Source organism: Eurytemora carolleeae, unplaced genomic scaffold, assembly GCF_000591075.1.
Source record: "Eurytemora carolleeae unplaced genomic scaffold, Eaff_2.0 scaffold742, whole genome shotgun sequence".
Classification (NCBI taxonomy): Eukaryota; Metazoa; Arthropoda; class Copepoda; order Calanoida; family Temoridae; genus Eurytemora; species Eurytemora carolleeae.
This window is the reverse complement of record NW_019396683.1, coordinates 1-23,139: the sequence shown is the minus strand read 5'-3', so window position 1 is coordinate 23,139 and position 23,139 is coordinate 1. Positions and strand designations below refer to the sequence as shown.

General features: G+C 33.8%; 2 protein-coding genes and 1 long non-coding RNA gene across 6 annotated transcripts; 2 read left to right on the top strand and 1 right to left on the bottom strand.

The window, feature by feature from the left end:
* The first annotated feature begins 285 nt into the window (after nt 1–285).
* On the top strand, nt 286–13,926 carry LOC111707341 (protein tramtrack, beta isoform). Of its 4 annotated transcripts, none has more exons than XM_023480433.1 (12): nt 286–447; nt 1,270–1,380; nt 1,819–1,851; nt 2,487–2,756; nt 3,116–3,178; nt 4,412–4,498; nt 5,027–5,119; nt 6,355–6,391; nt 6,678–6,796; nt 12,855–12,983; nt 13,249–13,295; nt 13,580–13,926. In XM_023480433.1, the coding sequence occupies exons 1-12, from the start codon at nt 301–303 to the stop codon at nt 13,725–13,727; spliced, it is 1,284 nt and encodes a 427-aa protein (XP_023336201.1). In that variant the 5' UTR covers nt 286–300; the 3' UTR covers nt 13,728–13,926. The 4 variants fall into 4 exon arrangements, with proteins under 4 accessions (XP_023336201.1, XP_023336199.1, XP_023336203.1 ...); XM_023480431.1 differs by having other exon boundaries at nt 6,355–6,402; nt 6,680–6,796; XM_023480434.1 differs by having other exon boundaries at nt 318–447; nt 1,318–1,380; nt 6,355–6,402; nt 6,680–6,796.
* LOC111707344 (uncharacterized) lies at nt 13,927–14,321 on the top strand. The gene is made up of 2 exons (XR_002766414.1): nt 13,927–13,965; nt 14,192–14,321. It is a non-coding gene; the product is annotated as an uncharacterized LOC111707344 (long non-coding RNA).
* Nucleotides 14,230–22,371, bottom strand: LOC111707342 (carboxypeptidase D; the record flags this gene model as incomplete). Its single annotated transcript, XM_023480436.1, is given in 13 exon segments — nt 14,230–14,470; nt 15,223–15,286; nt 17,324–17,415; nt 17,771–17,836; nt 18,506–18,566; nt 18,935–19,019; nt 19,096–19,132; nt 19,345–19,471; nt 20,351–20,445; nt 20,589–20,713; nt 21,030–21,104; nt 21,591–21,711; nt 22,259–22,371. Coding segments are annotated over 13 exon segments (1,166 nt in total), but the record flags the coding sequence as incomplete, so codon positions are not given.
* Nucleotides 22,372–23,139: the final 768 nt, after the last annotated feature.

The following is a 23,139-nucleotide window of genomic DNA, read 5'->3' as shown; positions in this document are numbered from 1 at the left end:
TGAAAGAAAAACGACAATTTCTAAGAAATCAGTTGAATTCCCTGACATTTTCTAGACACAGCTGGGTTCTCAAGCTAGTATTATGTTTACAGTAAAGTTTAATGATTATTTTTAAAATCTTCATTTTTATTGATTACTAGCTGAGCATCCCGACGTTGCCCCATGGAAAAAACAATTTGATAAAAGTTTTAATAAAACCAAAAAAATAATTATCGAATTTTTTTAGCCTATAACACGGGGCCACCCATGAGTGTCCACATCTGGTCCAGCTGTTTCGCCGTCTATAGGCAACATGTATATATGAATGTCTTGTTTTATTATATTGAACATTTTTTAAGGGAACTGCTCTGTCATCGACTTGTTCTTTCCATTTGTAGTCCAGTATTTAAGAGTATACTGAGTAATACATCTACAGCTAGCAGTATCCATCCTTGTATATATCTCCAGGTATAATATATATCTTACAGTCCAGTATTCAAGAGTATAAATAGCTATATGATAGCAGATACAAACATTTCTATATTTCTTGTTCTTCATTTTATCTTATTAAAATACATCTTTCATATCTTTTTGGCTAATTTTTAAGAAAAAACAAAAATATTTTTGGACATCATAGTAGTTGCAAGCTACTAACTTGTATATATCTTCAGGTATAATATAGATCTTACATTCCAGTATTCAAGAGTATACTGAGTAATATATATACAATATATTAGTCCTTGTATATATTTGTATGTAAGTTACATGTAACCTGCAAAGAATGATCATTTTATTGCCACTCCTCAATCTTCATTTCGGCTAATTTTGAAAAAAAAATCGGACATTCTAGTAGTTGCCAAGCTACTAATTTAACTGAAAAGGGGGTTCTCTAATGGTGTCTTCATTCGCAAACAGGATAAATTGATAGTGTAAAGCTTATCATTGGAGATCTTACAGTTCAGTATTCAAGAGTATACTGAGTAATATATATACAATATACCCATCCTTGTATATATCTGTGTTTAAGGACAAGTAACCCGCAAAGAATGATGATCTTAATGCCACTTCTCAATCTTCACGTTTCGAGTTAAAACTTGCATAGTTGCGATTCATAAAATTCTGGAATAAGAAGATGACATTTAAGCAATCTACCGTATTTTATGTACAGTGTGTAAACTATGAAACCCTGCAAAGTATCCTGGATTTCATGTACCGTATTCTATGTACAGGGTGTAAACTATGAAACCCTGCAAAGTATCCTGGATTTCATGTACCGTATTCTATGTACAGGGTGTAAACTATGAAACCCTGCAAAGTATCCTGGATTTCATGTACCAGGGTGAAGTTATGGTATGTCGAGACAACCTTAATTCCTTCCTTCGTCTAGCTAAAGAATTAGAGGTAAAGAAATTGACTCTTTGCCACAAACTCGTATTTTCGAAACCCTATATCTGTGCAACCTGATGGTGTAAACCTTTTATTTTTTTTAACTCAGAATAGTTGTTCTAACAGAATTCATAGTTTGAAATGTCTAAGGTATACGACATTGGGTTGCATGAGAAATAGGGTTTAGAAAGTGTCTTTTGTTTTAAAGTTTGTTTTTCTTCAAAAAAATGATGCTTAAAGATAAAATGAATTCTATTATTCTTGTCAGAATGTTGAATGGTCACTGTTCAAGCCTATAAGGCCACTCTCCAGTTTTGATTTCGTAATATCAAACCAGATTGAACTTGGAAAAGAAGCTTTGATTTTGTTATTATATTTTGAATTGCCATTAATGATTAAATAGTTAAAAAGCACTAAAAAAGATTTTGATATATTACAATTGTGTGTTTTCAGGTTCGTGGTCTTACCTACCCTTCCACCTCTAAGGTATTTTTTCGAAACTATAGTTTTTCATAAATATATTTTATTATCCTTTAATACATACTCGGCCCATGTGCTTAGTCCTAATCCGCAATATATGTGCTTCCTGGATTCGGATTCGAGTAGAAAAATATCAACCAAAACCAGTGCTGAGGATCCATTTCATTTTGATGCAGATCCGGATCCTGGATCTGCTTTTAAAAATTTTATCCGGATCCAGGTCTTGAACATTTCTTAAATATTAAATATTTAACTATTAAGAAATTTTAAAACATTTTATTTCTCATTTCGCTTGTTTTTGTGTGAACCATTTAGAAATTTGGAAATTTTTGTTAATATGCGATTTTTTAACTATTTTGATTTGGGCTTAGAGCCCAATATTTTGTTTTGGTCCATATTTTAACCCTTGGATCCGCAGTAATATATTATTTTAACCTTCCTAATTATTGAATGCCAAATCAAGTTAAGTACAAAAATTAGTGACAAGAAGGAAAAAATTTGATGAAAGTTAAATTAGTAAAACCTGAAGAATAATTATGATCTGGGTATGGATACATACAAATACACGACGAATCCAGGATCCGTTGCATCAAAATTAATTTGATCTTAAGAAATGCTGTTGTACCTCCATATTTTCATAGGAAGAACAAAACTTGACCCCGGAGAAAACTAAGAAATCTCAAACTAAAATAAACCAAAAAACCGTGAGTTCTGTCTCGTTGTCAGAGAAGACTAGAAAATCCGTCCTTAACCAACCTTCTCAATCTTCAACCTCAACCTCGGAACCTCAAGGGCACCCATCCCAAGGTGAGGCTGAAAGGCGAGGTCCAACATCTTCCATCAGAGGTCATGGAAAGCGGTCATATCTTCCAACATCATATGATTCTGAGGATGAGATAAAAGTCAGCAAGGTAAAGAAAGACTTGCTATTTATCGAAGGATGGGGGGAAAGAGTCATCAGGAAAACTCTTTCTTCTCCATAATTATGTTAGAAATTTTAAAATTAATGATATTTTCTGCCAAATGCTGAAGTCTCGAATTTCTTCTTTACATTAAAAAAAAACGATAAAATTTGAGTTTGTTTTTATGTTTTATCAGTCAATGAAGTTACATTTCAATTAGGTCCGATTCACCACATTACTCTTTAACATTGTGTCAGATTAAGAATGAATGTTCTTCATGAAAGAAAAACGACAATTTCTTCCTAATTTGACTGGAGAGTCATTTGAAATGACGTCTACAGTTCCTTTAAAGATTTAGTTTTGTTTAGGTCGTGAACTTTAAGAAGAGACCTAAACCTGCGTCTAGAAACCAGTTCTCTAGGTTTAACGAGGTAGGGTTTATATATATACACAGAGTTACCCACAAAAGATGAGACACTTGCGACGACCTCAATATAAAAATTTGAAATTTAAACATGGTTTAATGTGTTCAAAATAGTCTTGAAATAGTATTAAAGGACTTTGCAAGGAAAGAAGCTTACAGCTGTAGGAAGCTTTAAATGTAAGGGAAGGCTGAATTAATTCTGTGCAGTCATCTTTGAAAGTCCACATTCTATCTGGGTTTTTAAATATATAATCTTTTAGAAATAAGTAAAAGTAGTGTTAAAGGGAGTGACCGGCTATGTAAGGTAGTTGAACTGAGTACGCAGTGTTTTCGAAAACTTCTTTCGGATTCATTTGAGACATATTACACTTTTTAAAGATCGGTAAATCCTGAGTTTGAGTGCAAAGCCGACGCTCAATACTCCTACTTTGGGGGTGGATACGCTTTCAGAATTAGTTTTTTTAATTATTAATTAACGACGACATAAAATGTAAATATATTCTACAATAAACTACAGACGTCATTTTTATGAACATTTTGAGAAAATAAAATTAATCTTATCATCGAAAGTAAGTAATCTTGTTCAATTATTAGTTTCTATTATCTCATTATTCTGGTTTCTCATTATTCACAAAGATTTTCTAAAGATTTTCTGGAATTATTATTGAAAAGACGACATTTAAAGAATTTGAAGAAATCTGCGAATAAATTCAAAGAAAATTAGAAATTCAATATAATAATGAAAACGAAATAATCGATTTTAGCATTGATTTATTGACAAATTTCTTTTGTGAAATGTGTTCCTAGCCATCTAATTAGATTACTGTATAATTTTTACTTTATTTTTCGTCGTCGTTAATTAATAATTAAAAAACTAAATCTGAAAACGTATCCATCCCCAAAGTAGGAGTTTTGAACGTCGAATTTGCGCTCAAACTCAGGATTTACAGATCTTTAAAAAGTTTAATATGTCTCAAATAAATCCGAAAGAAGTTTTCCACAACACTGCATACTCAGTTCAACTACCTTACATAGCCGGTCACTCCCTTTAAAGTAGAATATCAGCATACAAAAAAAAAACATTTGAAAATGAATTACCATGCCAGGAAAAGTCATCGATGGTTTTTGGAAAGATTTTCAAAGTTTTACACCCCTGTGAAAGTACTCAATAAATGTTTAACTTTCATATTCCATATGTTTAAAGATTATAAACTGTTTCTAATAAAATACAATTTCTTAGTTAGAATTGGAACAAGAGGGAGAAGAGAATCATGGAACAGATGTAGAGATCATTCCACAAATAGATACAGTGTTCCAGGATAATGAGGTAAGTTAATATTATAATTTGATATCCTTAGATTATTATTTTTTAGAAATATTTCATTTTATTTACGACCCCAAGTTCATTTTGGAAATTAGATGAGTTAGAATTGAGTCCAGTGCTTAGAATACTGGGGAAAAAATAGATCCGGATCCGTATTCATGCCATTATCAAATCTTTCGGATTAACCGAATTTTTTAAACAAATAAAGAATTTTCAAATGTTGTTTCGTTTTTTACTAAAACTTGAGGAAACCTGTTCAGAGATTAGTTTCTTAACAGGTTTTGATTGATATTTTTCCCATTAATAATTATAATTATAATATATGACGAAGTAGATATAGTATTACAGATATATGTATATGAGAGAGGGGAGGTTGAGAGTTGGTACTACAAAATCTAATTTATACGTACAAGGGTTAGTGATTCCCAAAACACAGGATAGATATACACTTTGCAAACATTTTTTGTACTTCTGGGATTCGAATTCTAAGCACTGTTAATTTATCTCTAGATTTATAGGTAATCTATGAAGGTTGATGAACCAGTAGTTAGAGAGGATGAATTCTTCTCCGACAACTCCCAGGGCCTGAAGACGGAGATTTCAATCACTGAAAATATTTCTGATGTAAGCTAGAGTTTACTGATAATATTTTTAAGTAAGAATTTAACTTCACAAGTTCACGCGTCTTCTGAGACGAAGATATCCGATATTATAATCTAAGTTTTAATCGATTAAATCTCAGCAGAGAAATTTGCGACTATGCATATAGAGCATTTTCAGATTGTTTGGCTTGGCATTTTAGTTCCGTCTATTCAGGCATATTTATCTCGTCGAGTTAATATTGATATTATATCATAGTTGTCAATGAATATTCTTCAACTATTGTAATAATTTCCATTCTTTAATGTTTGGGGCGTGTAAGAATATATTATAACTATTTATAACACTGTAATATTTGGAGCGTGTAAGAATATATTATAACTATTTATAACACTGTTTTTTTTCGTTCGCAGTGTTATAAAGTTTTTTTGGACAGAAATCGTCTCTTTATCTAGAAGGTTCAAGTCTTTTTAGATTTAATTTTGTCCCGAGCTTTAGCGAGGTACAAAATATAGTCTATAAAGGCGATAACCTTCGTGATATAGAGAAAATTCAAGACTTAAAACTTCATAGCACGTTGTACCAGTATAATAGGGTTAAAGGTAATTTTATGAAACGTTTCTGTATTGTATTATTCCAATGGTTATTTATAGATCAAATAAGCTTTGCATCAAAGCATAAGTCAAAATTTTAAGTTGATTTCAATTTTATTTTCATTTCAATTGAAAAAAAAATATTTTGGAAATATCCTAAATTTCTTTGAAAAAACCCGCGAACCAATCAAAACTTTATAGCACACGTGCTATAAAGTACAGCTAATTTAACTTTATAGCACGATGATTACTTTATATCACGTTCATTATGAAATTCACGAGGAGGTGAGGAAGAATGATGAAGTACACTATAGTTTCATAAAATATACATTCTTTCACGCTCTGACCGAGCATTAATTACCATTCTTACACGGGCTCAGAGTTAGGAAGATAAAATTATTGAACATTTTTATCCTGAGTCGTTTAAGAACGGAAATTCTTACACGATAGGTTTATACTACTATGGAACCGAACAGATAGGATATAACAGAAGATATGTCACTAAATCTTTCTACTCTTCTCATACAGTCATATGTCACACAAAAGTTTTTAAAGTCTGTCAAGGTACTGTCTATCCTTTTTGTTTACATTATTTTTTTACATTTCTTTTTTCACTATTTTTTTGCACAAATTATGTGTCTTCGATTAATCTGAATATTCTATTAGGGTTGTGATATCGCTGAAATGGCGATGCTTTCCCAAGAGTGTCAAGAGGAATGGATTATCAGCATTTTTTTGTTAAACTTTATTTTCATATTTCCCTTTCTCCACCTCTTAGAACTAATTATGTTTCATGTTTCATTCAATTAAACTAAGATCTTGTAAACATAGCACAAAACCGGTTTAGCTGTAAAGGCTGGTTTTTTTATCAAACCGCTGAACTTTTCTAAGCAATGCTTCCACTAATCACTCAATTATTATTATTATTTGTCTGTGTCAACGTAATTTTAGATGACCCCCATTCAAAACCGCTGTGACCATGTTGATCCAGGACCTGGCCAGCCTACGGGTGATAGCTGAGTCCGGGAACCAGACGGAAGAGGACAGAGACATGTTGGCAACCCTAGAGGAGGCCTTGGAGGGACTCACTAAGGACCGCCTGGTCCAGGTGGGAAATACATTACAATCTCATTCTTACAGCGAGCCCTATAAATCTTAGGATTTAGAAGACGACAATTGAGCAATCTTATGTGTATGTCATGTAGTTAAAAAGTAAAAAGTTTACCAGTTGCTTAAATATCAAATATAAAAATGGTTCTATTTAACAAGGGCGGTAAGGCAACCTCCCCCGCACAGCTTCCGAACCTCATTTTACTTATTTGCGGCAGTGCGCGTCCCCATAAGGCTTCTGAAACTCCATCAAAGAGTCTTACGGGAATGATCTTCCATTTATAATCGTAAATTTCTAATTAAAACGGGACTAATTCAATTATTTAAGCACGGTAGTCCATCTTTAGTTTCCTTACCATTTTCATAGTTTTTTTTCTGTTTTAAAATCAAAGTTCGGGCTGGAAAACCCAAAACTTTGTAGATTTAGTTTGATATCGCGTTTCTGCTCTTTCCCCTTCCCCCTCCCCTTTGTATAAATCTACGTCTGTGATTGGTTAGTTTTTCCTAGTTTAGGCTCTGATTGGTCCAAGAATCTGTTACGTCAGAACGTAAACCTACACAAATTCTGTTTGCAGACGAAAAGCGTAGTAAGTTAGTTTACCTGGAAAACAACTTTAAAAGGCAATTTCGGCAACGCTCAAATTAAAGAAATTATCTATAATGTATTTCAAATCTGTAGCGCTCGTAAAAAAAGCCCCAACAGTTTTAAACAAATTAGGTTATAAAAGAGTTTTGTTTTCTTTGAATATCTTAATAACTAGAAAGAAGATTTACGAACTGCGGTGTTTTTTCGAATCAACATTTTTCTTTTGTCTACTTATTAGTAAAAGCTATTTAGATGAAAGTCCCAGCCATTCCAAGATTTGTTGAGGAAACAAATCTATATTTAAAAGCTATTTTCTCTATATTCTTGCATATTAATCTTTAGCTTTATCAGGGAAAAATATAATTTTAGCAATTTAAACGCCATCATAGAGTTAAAATTTGAAAATTTTGTTTTAATACATTTAAATTGACGATTATAAACAGAAGATCATTCCCGGAAGACTGTTTGGTGGAGGTTCGGAAGCCCTATGGGAACGCGCACTGCCGCAAATATGTAAAATGAGGTTCAGAAGCTGTGTGGGTTAGGTTGCCTTTCCTCCCTCATTTGACAGTCTTAGGGGTCCAACTTTGAATTTTAAGAGACCGGAACTTATGAATGTATGTAACTTGTTGAACTCGTTCTATCTTTTTTTTAAAGACTTGCACACATCTTTTATTTTTAACTTTATCAATTTATTTATTTATAATTTTTTTATGAAACAAATTAATTGATATATTTATTTAATGCAGAATGCAGATACTCATTTTACATTACGATTTCAAGGTAAATTAATGTCTTCTGCATTGATTACAGTGTCAAATATTTGGCAAAGAAAGAATCCAGTTTACAGTTGCAGGGCATTATGATTTTAAGGAAACGGAATGTACAAATTCCGTACAGTCGTCTCTGAAATCTCATCCATTGTAGGTACCCCATTAAACGTTAAAACGGGTTAACCCGCCTGCCGTTCAGAATTCAAAGATTTTGCCTCATTTTGATTTTTTCTTTTAATTTTGGAAATCCACCAATGAAGACAGAAAAATCTTATCAAATTTTTTACTTTTAGTATTTCAAAATGTACGTAAGATTTGCAAATAGAAAGCGCCCTGTAAACCAGAAATTAAAAAATGTTCTTGATATGGGATTTTTTAGATATAAGAGTCACCAATTATTTATATTATAAATCATATTCTGATTTTCTTAATACTGTCGTCTTCATAATCATAAAAACATTTCATTATGGCAATGCATATGGATAACTTTATCTTATCATTATTAATGAAAAAAGCATTTCGGTTTTTAAAAAAAGTTTAAGAACTTCGCATGTTAGCACAGATAAAAAATATGAGAACCTGCTAAACCTTAGAATAAATGAGCACTTGTTGATAGGAAGTGCGGGAGGACTCCTTTCTTTTTGATGTTAGTGTTATGGTTGGAACAAGGTGATAAAATATTAAATAAATGGTTTAATCATAGTTGCCCCCTGCTATTAATTTAAAGATTTGGCTTAAAAACCGGGAAGTTCTTTACTTTTCAAATGTTCTTAGATTTTTTTAACATTGCCATTAAAAATCTTGAGTCGAGAAATCTCAAAAATTCTGCATCAAATTATTTGACTAACAGGAATCTGTATAAAACAAATTCTTAAATTCATGAACAGCGTTCTTTATTTTTTTGAGGTTGGGGGCATCTATGTTAATTTTAGTCTCTAATACAGGAGATACAGTCACATTTGGATGTTCTTATAGTGAATTTCCCTGTGAACCTGGAATCAGACCTTAACTGTGTTAATTTATTAGTTTACAACCGTCGATGTATCAAATTCAATCGATTTGGCTTAAATAACCAATTTTTCTCAAATTTTGAGTTAGTTGCTCATCATATCCACGGGAAGGTTCTTAGCTAGGTTTTGAAATTAACCCTATCCCCGCTGGGGTACTTGAAAACCAGGATACGCTGGCTGTGGTAGCAGGATGTTGGACTGCAGTAGGTTGCAGGTTTATTGTTCCATTCACGAAAATGATTTTCTCATTTTTATGAAAATAACATTGTATTTAGATTTTAGATCAATATTTTATTTTAGGGGAGTTAAATGTTTCGAAAGGAATTGATTACTCCGGAGATATCTCCTTGTTTTCCGTCCCGTCTTCCCTCCACTACGCGACCCAGCACGGAGTTGCAGTCTCCGGATCAAACTCAGTTCTGCAAAATATTCTGTATCAACCTGATAAGTAAGTTCTAATGGTCTTATCTTCATTACAAGTATTTATATACCTTGTCTTTTTATTGGATTGTATATAGTCAGCCCGTTTTGTGGTATTTCTGACCTAGAAAAAATGTCAATTTTTAGTTTTTTTTCTTGAAAATCCATCAATAATAAGCAGAAAAAAGTGCGAAATGTTTATTTTTATAAACTGAAAAGAAAAAAAAACACCTTTTATCATATTTATTTACACTGTCGATGTAAATTTCCTCTATAAAATTTCGCCCGTGGCACAAATGTTTAAGGAAAGCCCCATCCCCCACAACCCCCCTTCTACACATTGTACTTTTTTCCTATTACAGAAATTAAATTTGTTTGACAAGTTTTCATGTTGATAATTTTTTAGGAATGAGATTGAGAAATTTTGTCAAGACGGAATGGTTAACATCTTAAGTGGTCTTCTTTGGTTCTCTCCCAAGGTTGCTGAGACGTTGGTTAAACTTCACTGCCTGACCCCCCTGGATGGATGTACATATATGGGTGCAGATAGCGGGGAAACTTCTCTAAAAATATCCTTGTACTATGATATTCTTACCGCCTGCTGTACACAGGTTTCCTTTGCGGATTTTCTCATCGGAAATTGCGGGAAAACTTTGTTCCGTGGCCGCCACTCCTCCCCAGCCATGGTGGCGGCTCGGAAACATGTTTGGGCAGAGATGAGAGAGTTTCGGATTGTGGAAAATGTTCTCAAGGGACTGGAGCATAAATATCTTCCTCCTTGGGAAAGTTTGGACGAATCAGAACTGATTATTCAGTGTAAATTAATTCATCCATACACATTTGGAAATACAAGTTTGGTTTTCAGATTAGGAGATTCTATAATCTTTGATTCTTCCATCAAGGATACATCCTGCAAACTTGTGATGGGATACACTGCCAATTTGAAGGAAGAGAGCAGTGTAATGTTGAATATTTGCAAAGATCCTGTGAATATTATTTACAATGTCTCTGGAACCCTGGTTTCTGTTATCTTCTCATTGACGGATAAATTTTTTGAGCCATGTAATGGTCATGGAGGTCAGCTGTTCGGGATACCATGGACTGATGCTTTAAACCAGCTTAATCTAACCCCAGAGCAAGTTTGGAATAATATTTCGGATAATTTTCGGACAATGTATACTGCTAAGCTTTATAGGGTTAACGGGGAACTCCAGAGTCTGGAGTTTATCACTTCTAACCATGATATAGGAGTTTCTTTGGCAACCAGGTCATCACTGCACCAGGAGATGGTTTGTAGGAGTTTAGAGGAGACTGGAGAACTTATCAACCCTACCAAGTATACTGATATCTTTAATCTTGCCGTGAAAGATGGTTGGAGCACTGTTTTGCTCCAGGTCTTAGATAAGATGGCACTTGCGGATTCAGCAACCAAGGACCTGGCAGAGCGAACAAGTAGGCTTGCCTTTATCTTGGCTATGACTGCCGATTTACTTGGATGCATGGCAAAGGGCGAAGGGGGGTTACGAAGCGGTCCAGCAAATAATAAGGATTTTTCTCATGGGTTTAGTTTGATGGAGAAAGGAGAATATGTAGATGGATTGATTGCTTTAACCAAGGCTAGATCTTTATGGTTGGATAGACCAGTAAGGATGGTTCGTGCTGCTCGTCATTACGAGGGCGTGGTTCAACTTCTTATCAGGAGAACAGTCATGTCTGCAGAATCCCAGATCATGGTTGATCTTAGTGCTGCAGAGGCTAGGCCGGACATGGAGAAGGAGATTAAGATTCAATGTCCTGCCAGGTTAGATCTCTCCGGAGGATGGACGGATACGCCACCAATATGCTACGAACTTGGAGGTAAGGTTGTGGATCTAGCAATAACCCTAAATGGGAAGAAGCCTATTGGTTGCCTTGTGCGGAGAATACCTGAACTACAGATAGAAATAGTCCTGGATGAAGGAGAGGTTGTGTTCATCAGATCACACTCCGATCTGGAGAATCATTGTAACCCAACCGCAAAGGGAGCCCTGGTCAAATGTTGTCTGATTTCAGCAAAACTTTTAAGTTTGGAAAGCAATGATTCAGTTCAAGTTCAGTTGAAGAATATTCTTGGCTCAGGATTAAGACTGAAACTGTGGTCTGAACTCCCCCAAGGGAGTGGTTTGGGAACATCTAGTATACTTGCTGGAGCTGTGGTAGCAGGATGTTGGACTGCAGTAGGTTGCAGGTTCTCTACTCGTGATGTTGTTCATGCTGTGCTTGTTGTTGAACAGCTGTTGACAACAGGAGGGGGATGGCAGGATCAGGTTGGAGGATTACATCCAGGCTTCAATCTAGGGACAACACCACAGGATCATAATGTTTCAGTAAGTGTCCAACCCTTTAAACCTTCTCCAGGATTTATCACTGCCCTGGAGAAGCGTCTCCTTGTCCTGTATACCGGGAAACCCCGCCTGGCAAAGAACCTGCTTCAGAACGTGATCAGAAACTGGTACAGTCGGGAACCAACGATCTATCAATGCTTTCAGGAAAATTACCGCCTGGCGGGAACCTGTTGGGAGGCGGTAACACAGGAAAATATTAACTGCCTCGGAGATTGTTTGACTGAATATTGGCGGATTAAGCGAACCCTGGCACCTGGAGCTGAACCGGAGCTTGTCAAGAATATCTTCACGGCATTGGAACCCTACTCGGTTGGAGGAACACTTGCTGGAGCAGGTGGAGGAGGGTTTCTCACAGCTATTCTTAAGGTTAGTTTAGTTTATTCTACTCATCAAAATATTTGGTAAATCTAAGAAGACAAAGTTATACACTAAAAAGAGTTTTAAAGCATTGATTTTTATTTTTCAGTAATTCCTCCACGTTTTCATTTTTGAACATATTTCTTTTTTAAGTCAATTATCAATAAATAAAAGTTTATTTTTTGAGCATTCTTTTGCTTGTCTCGAAAAGGATTCCGCGGGGCTCGGGCAGGATTCTGCTTACTACCTGGGTTCGAACTGGATATTGCTGGGCTCATGGCCGCATAGCCCCCCTCCCTCCCTCATTCTGCTGTTACATTTTTCTTGGATGTTTGCTTTGTGGCCCCCCCCCCCTTTATTTCATTGAGAAGTTAAAAGTTCTGTTCTTTTTAATTAATTACCTTTTATGGAAATCCTTTTCTTTGATTTTCTATTCCATGAAATTGATCTCAATTGAATGAAGTGGAATTGGATTTTTTTGGAATTTTTTTTTGTTTTTTTTTTTAAGAAATAAAATCATTTATAGGTTCCTGATAAAAGCTGGAAGTGCACCGAGTGCAAACGTATTTTCTACGCCAAACTTTCCTGTCAGAACCACGTGGAGTCAGAACATCTAGCACCAGACAGTCATGTATGCGCGGCATGCGCGCAGAAGGTAATTACCGGGGCGGCCATTTTTATTTTTGGTTTTGGTTTTAATCCTTATTTTCTGCATAAGTGATCCCTATGGTGCTGTTTTTTTCCATATTTTTATTTTTTATGTTTGTTCCTAAGTTTTTAAATATAAAAAAATTACAACTATGAAAACAACTGTATTGCTTATGCTCTGTTAGAAATGGGCATTAATTCATCATTCTTATTTGTTGCAGAGCATAAAGAATCCTAGAAGTGAAAACAATTGATATAAATATTATTTTTAGTTTCCAACCATAAAAGCTTTGAGGGAACATGTACTCTCAGGACACAGGGACATTAATTAAAAGAAGACCTGGGTTAACGGTTTAGATTATATTTCGATTTTATTATTTTATTCGATTCGACTCAATTTAATTCAATTCAAAGTGATTTGATTTATGAAGGCAAATTAGGTCAAAAAATGACTGCCGAAAGTTGTTTTATAGTTAAAAACGCTTTTCAAGTTGTCTCTCGATTGACATGAAATTCTACAATTCTTTGTAAATGTCAATGCATGTAAATGGTTTTTTAAAAAATCGATTAGATCTACTTTTAAAAACTTGTTCCCGTAAACAGAAAGGCTGGAGAACCTTTTGAACTGTGTCGCGAGGTTGAAGAAGAAGGTCTAGATGTGGACGAGGATCTAGTTGAACTGGAGACCCCGGAGACAAGACAGGAACTGGTGGAGATAGAAGATTGTGAAGATATTCATGTCATAAATTGATTTATTTCTTACAGTGACGATCAGTAAAAAGTGGAATTCAAGTCGTCAATCTCAAAACATTTTGATTAGAAATGTCGCAAAATTTTTAATAGTATTCGTAACTCTCTAATTAAGCCCTTTCCATAATTTATAAAATCATAATAGTTACAATGTAATCTTTAAAAATTAACCTGTTCTGGTTCTCTCTGTATTAAAATTTATTTAGTTTAATTTTTACTTAAAGGGAGTGACCGGCTATGTAAGTTAGTTGAACTGAGTATGCAGTGTTGTGGAAAACTTCTTTCGGATTCATTTTAAACATATCAAACTTTTTAAAGATCTGTAAATCCTGAGTTTGAGCGCAAATTCGACGTTCAAAAAGTTTTGGAGTAGGAGTTCTCCTACTTTGGGGGTGGATACGTTTTCAGAATTAGTTTTCTTAATTATTAAATACCGACCTGCCGTTTAACTTGACTATTGCTTAGCCCTTCACAACCTGCCAGTCGTAATGGTGGACAAAATGATGGTTGATCATTTTATTTATTTATATTTCTGTTATGTTATGTTTTAAATTTCATCTGTATGTTTAATAGTAATACAGGGTAATACCACAAAGTATGATATTTAAGAGACGAGTGCACGGAGTTAATATTACAGAACTATAATTTTATCCATTCTTCTTCATTTTTACTTTTTGTACATTCTTCTCTTTTATCCAAAACCAGATCGCCTCGAACCAAAGGCTGTAACCCAGTCACATTCACCTTAACAAATTTGTCATAATAATATTTTTATATTAGGTTTTGGTTTAATTAGTTTTTCTTAGTTTCTGAGGCTGGGTTTAATTTATTGCGGATCAATTTTGATCCGTCATAGTTACGGAACCTTTCCTGAAGCTGAACTAAGAACTTCTGAAAATTAAGGTCGTAACCTTTCTCAACCGAATCAAGACTAAACATATCTCCTAGATACTACACAGAGCTAGGTTTGACATGCTGTTAAGAGTCTCGGAACTATTGTTCCTGATCAATTCCATATCAAATATTCGTCCCTGAACTCTTTAACTTGTCACACCTAACTCTTTGTAGCATTTAGGTTTCGTCCTTAATTTCTGAAAGTTTTTAATCTATAATTGTAAGTCACAGCTTCAGGAAAGGTTCGGTAAGGTCTTTACGGATCCAAGTTGATCCGGGGGGTTGCGAAACGAAAACCCCACTGGGTGGATCGACTTTCAGCCAACTAGAACCTCGAACCTAGATACACAATAACATAGAAGTCAGGAAAAACTGTCGCAGAAATCAATACAATAAATACGACTTTCGATTTTAATTTTGAATTATATGAAGCTGTTAAACAGCATGGATACACATATACATAGAAGTCTAGGAAAACTGTCAATTTATAAGCTTCTTTTTGATCACTTGTAAGCTTGTTAACGATCAAAAGTCGTCTTAATTGTATTCATATAATCACCTACCACTATATACTTCTAACGAGTTATTAGTGGTAAAATTACCTGAATAAAATCCGAGGAATACATGAACCCGTCTCTACTACAATCCTTCTTTACTCCTCGTATTCTAGAACATTTGTACTTGTTTCATAGTATTGAGGAATACATGAACCTGCCTCTACTACAATCCTTCTTTACTCCTCGTATTCTAGAACATTTGTACTTAATCCATAGTTTTGAGGAATACATGAACCCGTCTCTACTACAATCCTTCTTTACTCCTCGTATTCTAGAACATTTGTACTTATTTCATAGTTTTGAGGAATACCTGAACCCGTCTCAACTACAATCCTTCTTTACTCCTTGTATTCTAGAACATTTGTACTTAATTCATAGTACAGGGTATCCCAATAAACATGGGAATTCAGTGACGAATTCGATATCGTCTTTTAAGATAATTCTTTGAAAAGCTGTAATCTGTAAGAGTTTCGTCTGCTATGTTCACATTTTGTTTGTATATGTTTTGACTGCATACGGTTGTACTTATTAAAACAAGAAAATTACAGTATACAATAGAGTAAACTTGTCCGTCTCAACTGTTCATCTTGCGGAGACATAAAAGACACATCTTTACAGTCTTTTACCGTTTTCATAAAATAAACTCAAGCAGGCATAATAATATTTTAGCTTTTGAAAATAGGTATTACAATGCTAATTCATGACAAAGACGATATCCAATTCGTCACTGAATTCCCATGCTTTTTGGGACACCCTGTATTGAGGAAGGCGTGAAAGAGACTGTTGTTGTAATTTTAATGTAATTGATCAAGGGACATGTCCGATTCATTAAACTTTTAACTTCACAAGATATCCACGCAAAGATGGGAATCCGCGATTCAGAAGGGTACCCATAAAAGCTTTGATTAGCCAAGTATTCATGTTTTGTTTATGTTCTCTTTATTTTCATTATAGTTTCCTACCTATATTGTCCTGCAGGTATACAGGGGCGCAAATAGGACATTTGCTAGGGGGGGGGGCAATATATTATTTTGTATGGGTCTAGGGAGGTTAAGGGGGGTTCCCCCCCCCTTTTCGAACATTTTTCAAAAACAAAAGTGCTTTTTAAAGGGTTTGAAGTCGAAAAAAGGAAATTTTAAGCTGTTGCATGCAGATTTTGCTGTGTTCAATTCAAATCGGGTTAATTTGTTCTTGTGTTTTTACAAAATTTATACTTCCAACAGCTGTAAAATGAATGATATGAGTCAATTCATAATCATTAAATATGTGTGCGAATCGCAAAAGAGTATTTTTTAAGTACCTGGTTTAATTACAGATCAAATTGCAAGAAATAATCCTTTATAGTTTCTGGGAAAAAAAAACATAAAAATACATAGTTAAATAATAAATTCAATCATCTACATTGTAAAAGGACAGATAATGTTACCTTTTCTCTTGAAGTTATTGAATTAATGATTGATCTAACCAACATTCATAATCTAAATTTATTTTCGATTTTATGGAACTTCTGCCAAAGAAGATAAATCTTGTTAGTTATCAAATATGATAATCAGTTAGAAATTTGCCAGGTTCAGCATTTTCTCTAGATTTGGAACTGAGTTTATTCTAATCCCTAAATCTTTGCACCGAGTGGTGTAAACATTTGATATTTCAAACTTGGAATATTTTACCAAAAGAATTCAAAGTTTAATATCTACGACATTGGGTTTCAAAGATAAAATTAAAGGGATTAAAATATCAGAGTTTCTGGCAAAATTTCAATTCCTTTAATTTAGCCTTGAGAATTAAGAAAGATAAAAATATCTTTTTTTAAAACTAACTATAGTATAATAAAATTTCTACAATAACTCTATTGGTTTTCTTATTCCTGTGATACTGATTTTCGCCATTTTTTCTTTCTTTTCATTCTGCAAGGGGGGGCGCCCCCCCCCCTCTCAGGTGCTAGGGGAGGGCGCGCGCCCGGCCGCCCCCCNTACCTATATTGTCCTGCAGGTATATATAGTTTCCTACCTATATTGTCCTGCAGGTATATATAGTTTCCTACCTATATTGTCCTGCAGGTATATATAGTTTCCTACCTATATTGTCCTGCAGGTATATATAGTTTCCTAACTATATTGTCCTGCAGGTATACATAGTTAGCTACCTATATTGTCCTGGTAAGAGTAGTTTCCAATATTCTCCTAGTTCTGAACTATGAACATCTCTAGTCTGCTCTCCAGACTGCAGATTGTATACCTGGAATAAAGAAAATTGGTAACCCAGCTTTACCTGGAATTTATCGAGTTCCCACTGCAAATTTAATTCAAGTCAATCCTCATTCCAGCAGAAGGCTGGAATGAGGTTTTTTTGAATCACTATTATCAATTTATCTTCTTTCACTTATTTGGTTTTTTTTTAGGGTAAACTAAATACCTTATTAGCTACCCATTGTATAAGTCTTATTTCAAAGATAACCGTGTTCGGAGAAAATGCCGATTTAACGTTCTGAATTATAACATCTTTCTATCGACACTATTTTATTTCATTCCGTATCAGCCTTTTCCAATTTGATTTTTCCTGAAAACACCATTAAATGTTTTTAATGTTTAACCTGTACTATTGCATCACTAACTGGAATTTGGTTCCTGAGCACTAAACCCTTGAAACCTCTATGAACCTAGATTATAAATTATATCATCTTGAAGGAACCGATTCACATCGGTTCCCTTGAAACTTTTGTCTATTAAATAACGTAGAAGACACTGCCATTTTTCCAGTTTAAAAATGTTAAATTCTAATAATAGCTATTTAGATTTTTCTGCAGTAGAAATGCTCAAATCACTTTATTAAATAAAACCCCATTAAAAATAATCCGTTATCAAAATTTGAACCTTGTTCTCAAATTTATTCTTGATAAGACAAAGCTTTTAAGAGTGCTGTTCTGAATCGTGCATTGTAGCCATCTATGCATGAAGGATCGCTTGAAATCGTGCATTAATTTGAAGTATCCACTTAGTAGTGTGAACCATGGAACGTGTCAAGATTTGGATAGATTAATAACCCGGGAGTAAGGAATAGAAGGGAGATATAACTGACGCGGTTTGCCCTACCATATGATTATACATATGCTTGTATACAATTACCGCGTATACAATAACCTATTCTGAATATTTCTTATACAAATGGAGTACCGTCTGCAAAGCATGTATAATCAAATGGTAGGGCGAACCGCGTCAGTTATATCTCTCTTCTATTCCTTACTCCCTGTTCATTAACATTTACAAGAAAAAAAACATGTTTCGATAATATTTGATATTATTAAAAACTAGGAAAGTTAATATTATACCTGTTCTATATATGCAAACAAGCTGTCCCGATTCTCTTCCCATAATTTGTTAAGATGATCCCTGAAAAAAGTTAAACCTCAGTAAACATGATTTTTAAACGTTTCAAGATTAAAATCATCAAAATGGATTTAAAAAAGAGATATGTAATTTAAAAAAATTTGTGGTTCTTTGAATTTTGTGTTGTCAACACCTAGAATATCTTTAAAGAATAAGATTAACAAATGACGAGGAAAATTAAATCATGAGAGATCGCAGAAATTTGAGTCAACTGTTTTTCGCGGATTAACTGTTAGCGCTTTAAATTTTAACTGTTTCGGTGACGATTATCAAATTAAACGTTAAAAATTGCAACTTCATGTTCAATTGATTAGTGATGTTTAGAGGAAAAGGCTCAAACCTTGTATTTTAATTAACAATTATTAATTTACTTTTTAGGATATTTGCAGCAGGAAACCTCCAGTGTGATCTCCATTCCGTTGGAGAAAAGATAATTAAAGTCCTGCATACCTCCAACTATACATTAGTTAATTACTATTTTTAAATCAATTTTCCGCAAAATCTTAATTGATTGTTTTTTTTTTATTTATACCTAAAGCATACCAATCAGCCCCGTTAGTTACTCCATTCTAAATAATAGTAATATTGAAAAAAAGAATAGATATATGCAGTGTGTTCCAATTTACATGATATCTATATACTTTTTTACACATTTTTCTCATGGTTCTGCTAAAAATATTTTTGTGATATATTCACAAGTTGGGTATGAATCACAAAAAAATGTGCGTCTGTAGTTAAGACTAAATTGTTTAATAAGACAAACTGTATGCTGTAATATTACCTTAAAATTCCAGCTTCTGCATTTTGAATTATCCCGCATAGTTTGATGGTTGTTTGCGTATGTTTCCGCGAGGTGCTTGAAAAATGAATGATCTCTGGATTTAGAAACTCCACTCTGTCTTGTACTCCTAAAGTATTCACATTTCCAACAAAAATAATACTAGGCGTTGCCCAGTGTACACAGAGGTTCATGAGTTATGATCGGACAAACAAACAAACAAACAGTGTACTTATAGTTAATCACACTAAGAAAAATCCCGTGGTTTTCCCGAGTTCCCCAATCAAAATTTGAGGCGAATTGGGGTTCATGAGTTATGATCGGACAAACAAACATACAGAGATTACAATTTTATTATAGTGCAGAGCTTGCACGGTTTGCGTAAACCTATTCTCAATGGAGAACCTTTGGTCTAGATAATTGTAATACTATCTGAAAACTGAGTATTTTCAGTTGTGGTATCTCTCTAAAAACTAAGATGTGGTATCACCTCGTTTACTCTATACACAAAGAAAAAAAAGTGTGGTTCCGTGTAAGGATTTAAAATAATATATTTATAAATATGTTTGGAACCAATCACTATTATCATCTAAAGTTAATTTGGTTTTCTATTAAATGTACTGAAAACCTAAATTTCTGTAATTATCAGAGTCTTTAATTGGAATCAAATATATTTTAACGGAGGAGAAGAATAAGATTATTTCTTAGATAGATCAATATTCAAGTGACTGTACCTCGAATTAAGGAGGATAATGCCCGATTCACAACGGTACCCTTAACACATTTGTATCTGATCTCAAAGGTTTTGATGTTTTCAAAACTTGAAAATTGTTTAACTCTTAACAATTTTCTCCCTTTTTTCAGTAGCAAGAAATCCGCAAGAGACTTTCATAAAGAACCCACAATTTTAAATTACCAATTCTTCAAAAGAAATCATTGATATCTCCACTTTACTAATGGAGTGTCACTTAAAACTACGTTTAAAGTCCCTTTAGTACAATTTAAAAACCTGTAATCATCGTAAGGATATGAGGCCACCACAGCACCTCCATGGAAGTTTGCTGATAGAACCCAAGGTTCAGAGGTTATCAATTTCATTAAAGCCTAAAAAATAATGACTTTTCTTGTATAATTTCATTACAGCGGCAATGTAGCCGCAGCGATCGGCCCCCGAACCTTATTTAGCCGCAGCGTTAGAACCCTTTGCAGCTAATTGCATTTTTTACTCTTGATCATTCCTTTAGTACCTTAGTTTCAGGTTGTCTGCCCTTCATGTTCTGGTTTAAGCTCTTGTTAGTATCCCGCCATGTTGGAAAATCACGATTCAAATCCTTCCTCCCTTCGTTATACCTTCCAGTCTTATAGTCACCACCTAGATTCCAGGTTTAATTAATAAAAAACAAACAAATAAAAAAAAATGTAATTCTTAATTTTCTTAAAATTTTCCTTTTTTCCAATTTTGATTGGGATTTTGCAGTAAATTTTGATGGAATCTTTTGAAATTCTAAAAATTTGCTAATTCAAAAAACAACTGCAATTTGAAAGTACCTTAATCGACAAAATAAAATAAGAAAATAAGAGAATGACGAAAAAGGTCTGAAAATGAAACTGATCGAAAACCAAGAAATTGAAAATTGATTTTTTTTTTGGANCCCCCCCCCCAACTAGATGCGTCTTAAAATACTAACCAAAGCATTTTCCTTCCTTGCTTCTATCAAATCCGTCCGGGTTCATCGTTGGTATTATTGTTATATTAGTGTGCTCTGCAAACATATAAAGAAATTAAGCAATAAAAAGAAAATCTATTAGATTTTAGACAAAATAGAAAAGGCATGTGAAAAATTTAATTTGAATCTGAAAATAAAAAAAAAATCCTGAAGTTTTAGGATGGGCATGGTCGATTTACAACAATACCCTTTGAATCTTTATTTGATTAATAATGTAGAAGATATTTATAACTTTGTTTAATTCTTCAGTTTCCTCAAATTTTTCTGAAACAGAATTCCGCGTGTCACTTTATAAAGAAACAGTAATTGACAAAAAGTAAATTTTCAAAGAAAAAATATCTCCTACGTTCTTTATCGAACATATCTTTTGAGAGTATCATTGTGATTTGTGAATCAGAAATTCACATTTAAAAATAGAAATTAAAATTAATCTTTATAAATTGAATAATTTAAGAGTTAAGGATGAAACAAAAAATTTAAAGTTTTAAACTTCTAGACATAGATATTGGATAGTTTGTTTACCTAGAAGGTTGAATATCCTTGGTTCTCTCTGCCTGTATCCTCGAACTAGAACCTGGAGAAGATGAACCAATAGTTCCCGACCTACCGGTTCATTACCATGTATATTACCAATATACTTCACCTACAGTTTAAACATAATTAAAAGACCTGCCGACATATTTTTAACAGGCACATCTTTTAAGATTTAGTGCAAATGTTCATATTTAGTTTTATTCACTCAAAAAAGGTCCGGGGGTATAATCTGTACTGTATAGTCAAAAAGAATAGAATATACTCTACTGCATATAATTTGTGAACATTTAAAATTCTCTAAATTCCACGCTAATATATATTCTATTTTCTATGTGTATAATGCATATAGTAATAGCCTGAGAGACCAAACCATATAAGATTAACAAAATTTTTAAAGTAACTTATTTGTAAGATGATCGGGAGGTTTTTAAAAAGTTGTAAAAAGAAAAATGTTATAAAGTGATTTTAAAATATTTAGCAAAAATCAAGATGATACGCATGTTCTTATCTTCATTTATCAAGAGCTTTTCAATGAAATCAGCTCTGTAGCTTAACTATTATCCTGTCAGACTAAAAAATTTTAAAAACTATCTTTCTTTATTGTATAGACGTTTGTTTTTTAACATATAACCCCCCCCCCCCTCTTAGCTTCCTACCATTGGCCTGAGTCTGGTTCTGTTCAGAACTCCTGAAGTAACTGAAACTCCCAGGATAGGTTGACCCTTCACAGAGAACCCAACCTCGAGCAGCTGGACCAGGTCAGGGTTCTCTAGATCCAAAATAATAATAAAATATTTATATTCTTTGCTTGTGTCTATAATAAATACAGAGGCCACAATAGTAAATCTAGATAAACTATGTTGTACATTGCCCATATAGCTAAATGTGTAAATATGTAAATCATGTATTGCGATTAACCCAATCTAGATACGTAGATATCAAACCCATTTGTGATTGCTTAACTACGTTATATATAACAGCGCATAACTTGTACTAACGCTGTTAAAACCTAAGTTTAATCTAACATCTAGAAATATACCCAGTTGATATAGAAACTACGATTTGATTGCTGCCAAGAGAGTAATTGGTTCTTGTTGAAACATACAAGCTGAGATCGTTCCCATTGGTTTGGCATTGATCGATTAAAAGCTATTGTCCTTGTTGACATTGTTAGCTGACGAGATCGCGCCTATTGGTTTGGCGTTGACAGAATACGAGCTATAGTGTCTGATTGACATCGATAGCTCATGAGATTGTATCTGGGTTTAGCATTGCTAAGTAAAACCTGGATAGATACGTGTTCGAGAACCTTTAATGAAGTAGTGCATTTACTACATGTCTGTCTGTTTGTCTACAATAAACGTCAAAACGGCCGAATCTATCGGGCCCAAATTTCGTATTAGACCACACATGGCCACAGGGAAGGTTAATTACAAAAATATGTGTCCCAAAGTTTTGATTTTTGTAACACTTTCAAATGCGCGAAAAGATATAGTTAATCTGCAAATTTTTTTGTTTTTGTTTTATACTGTACACA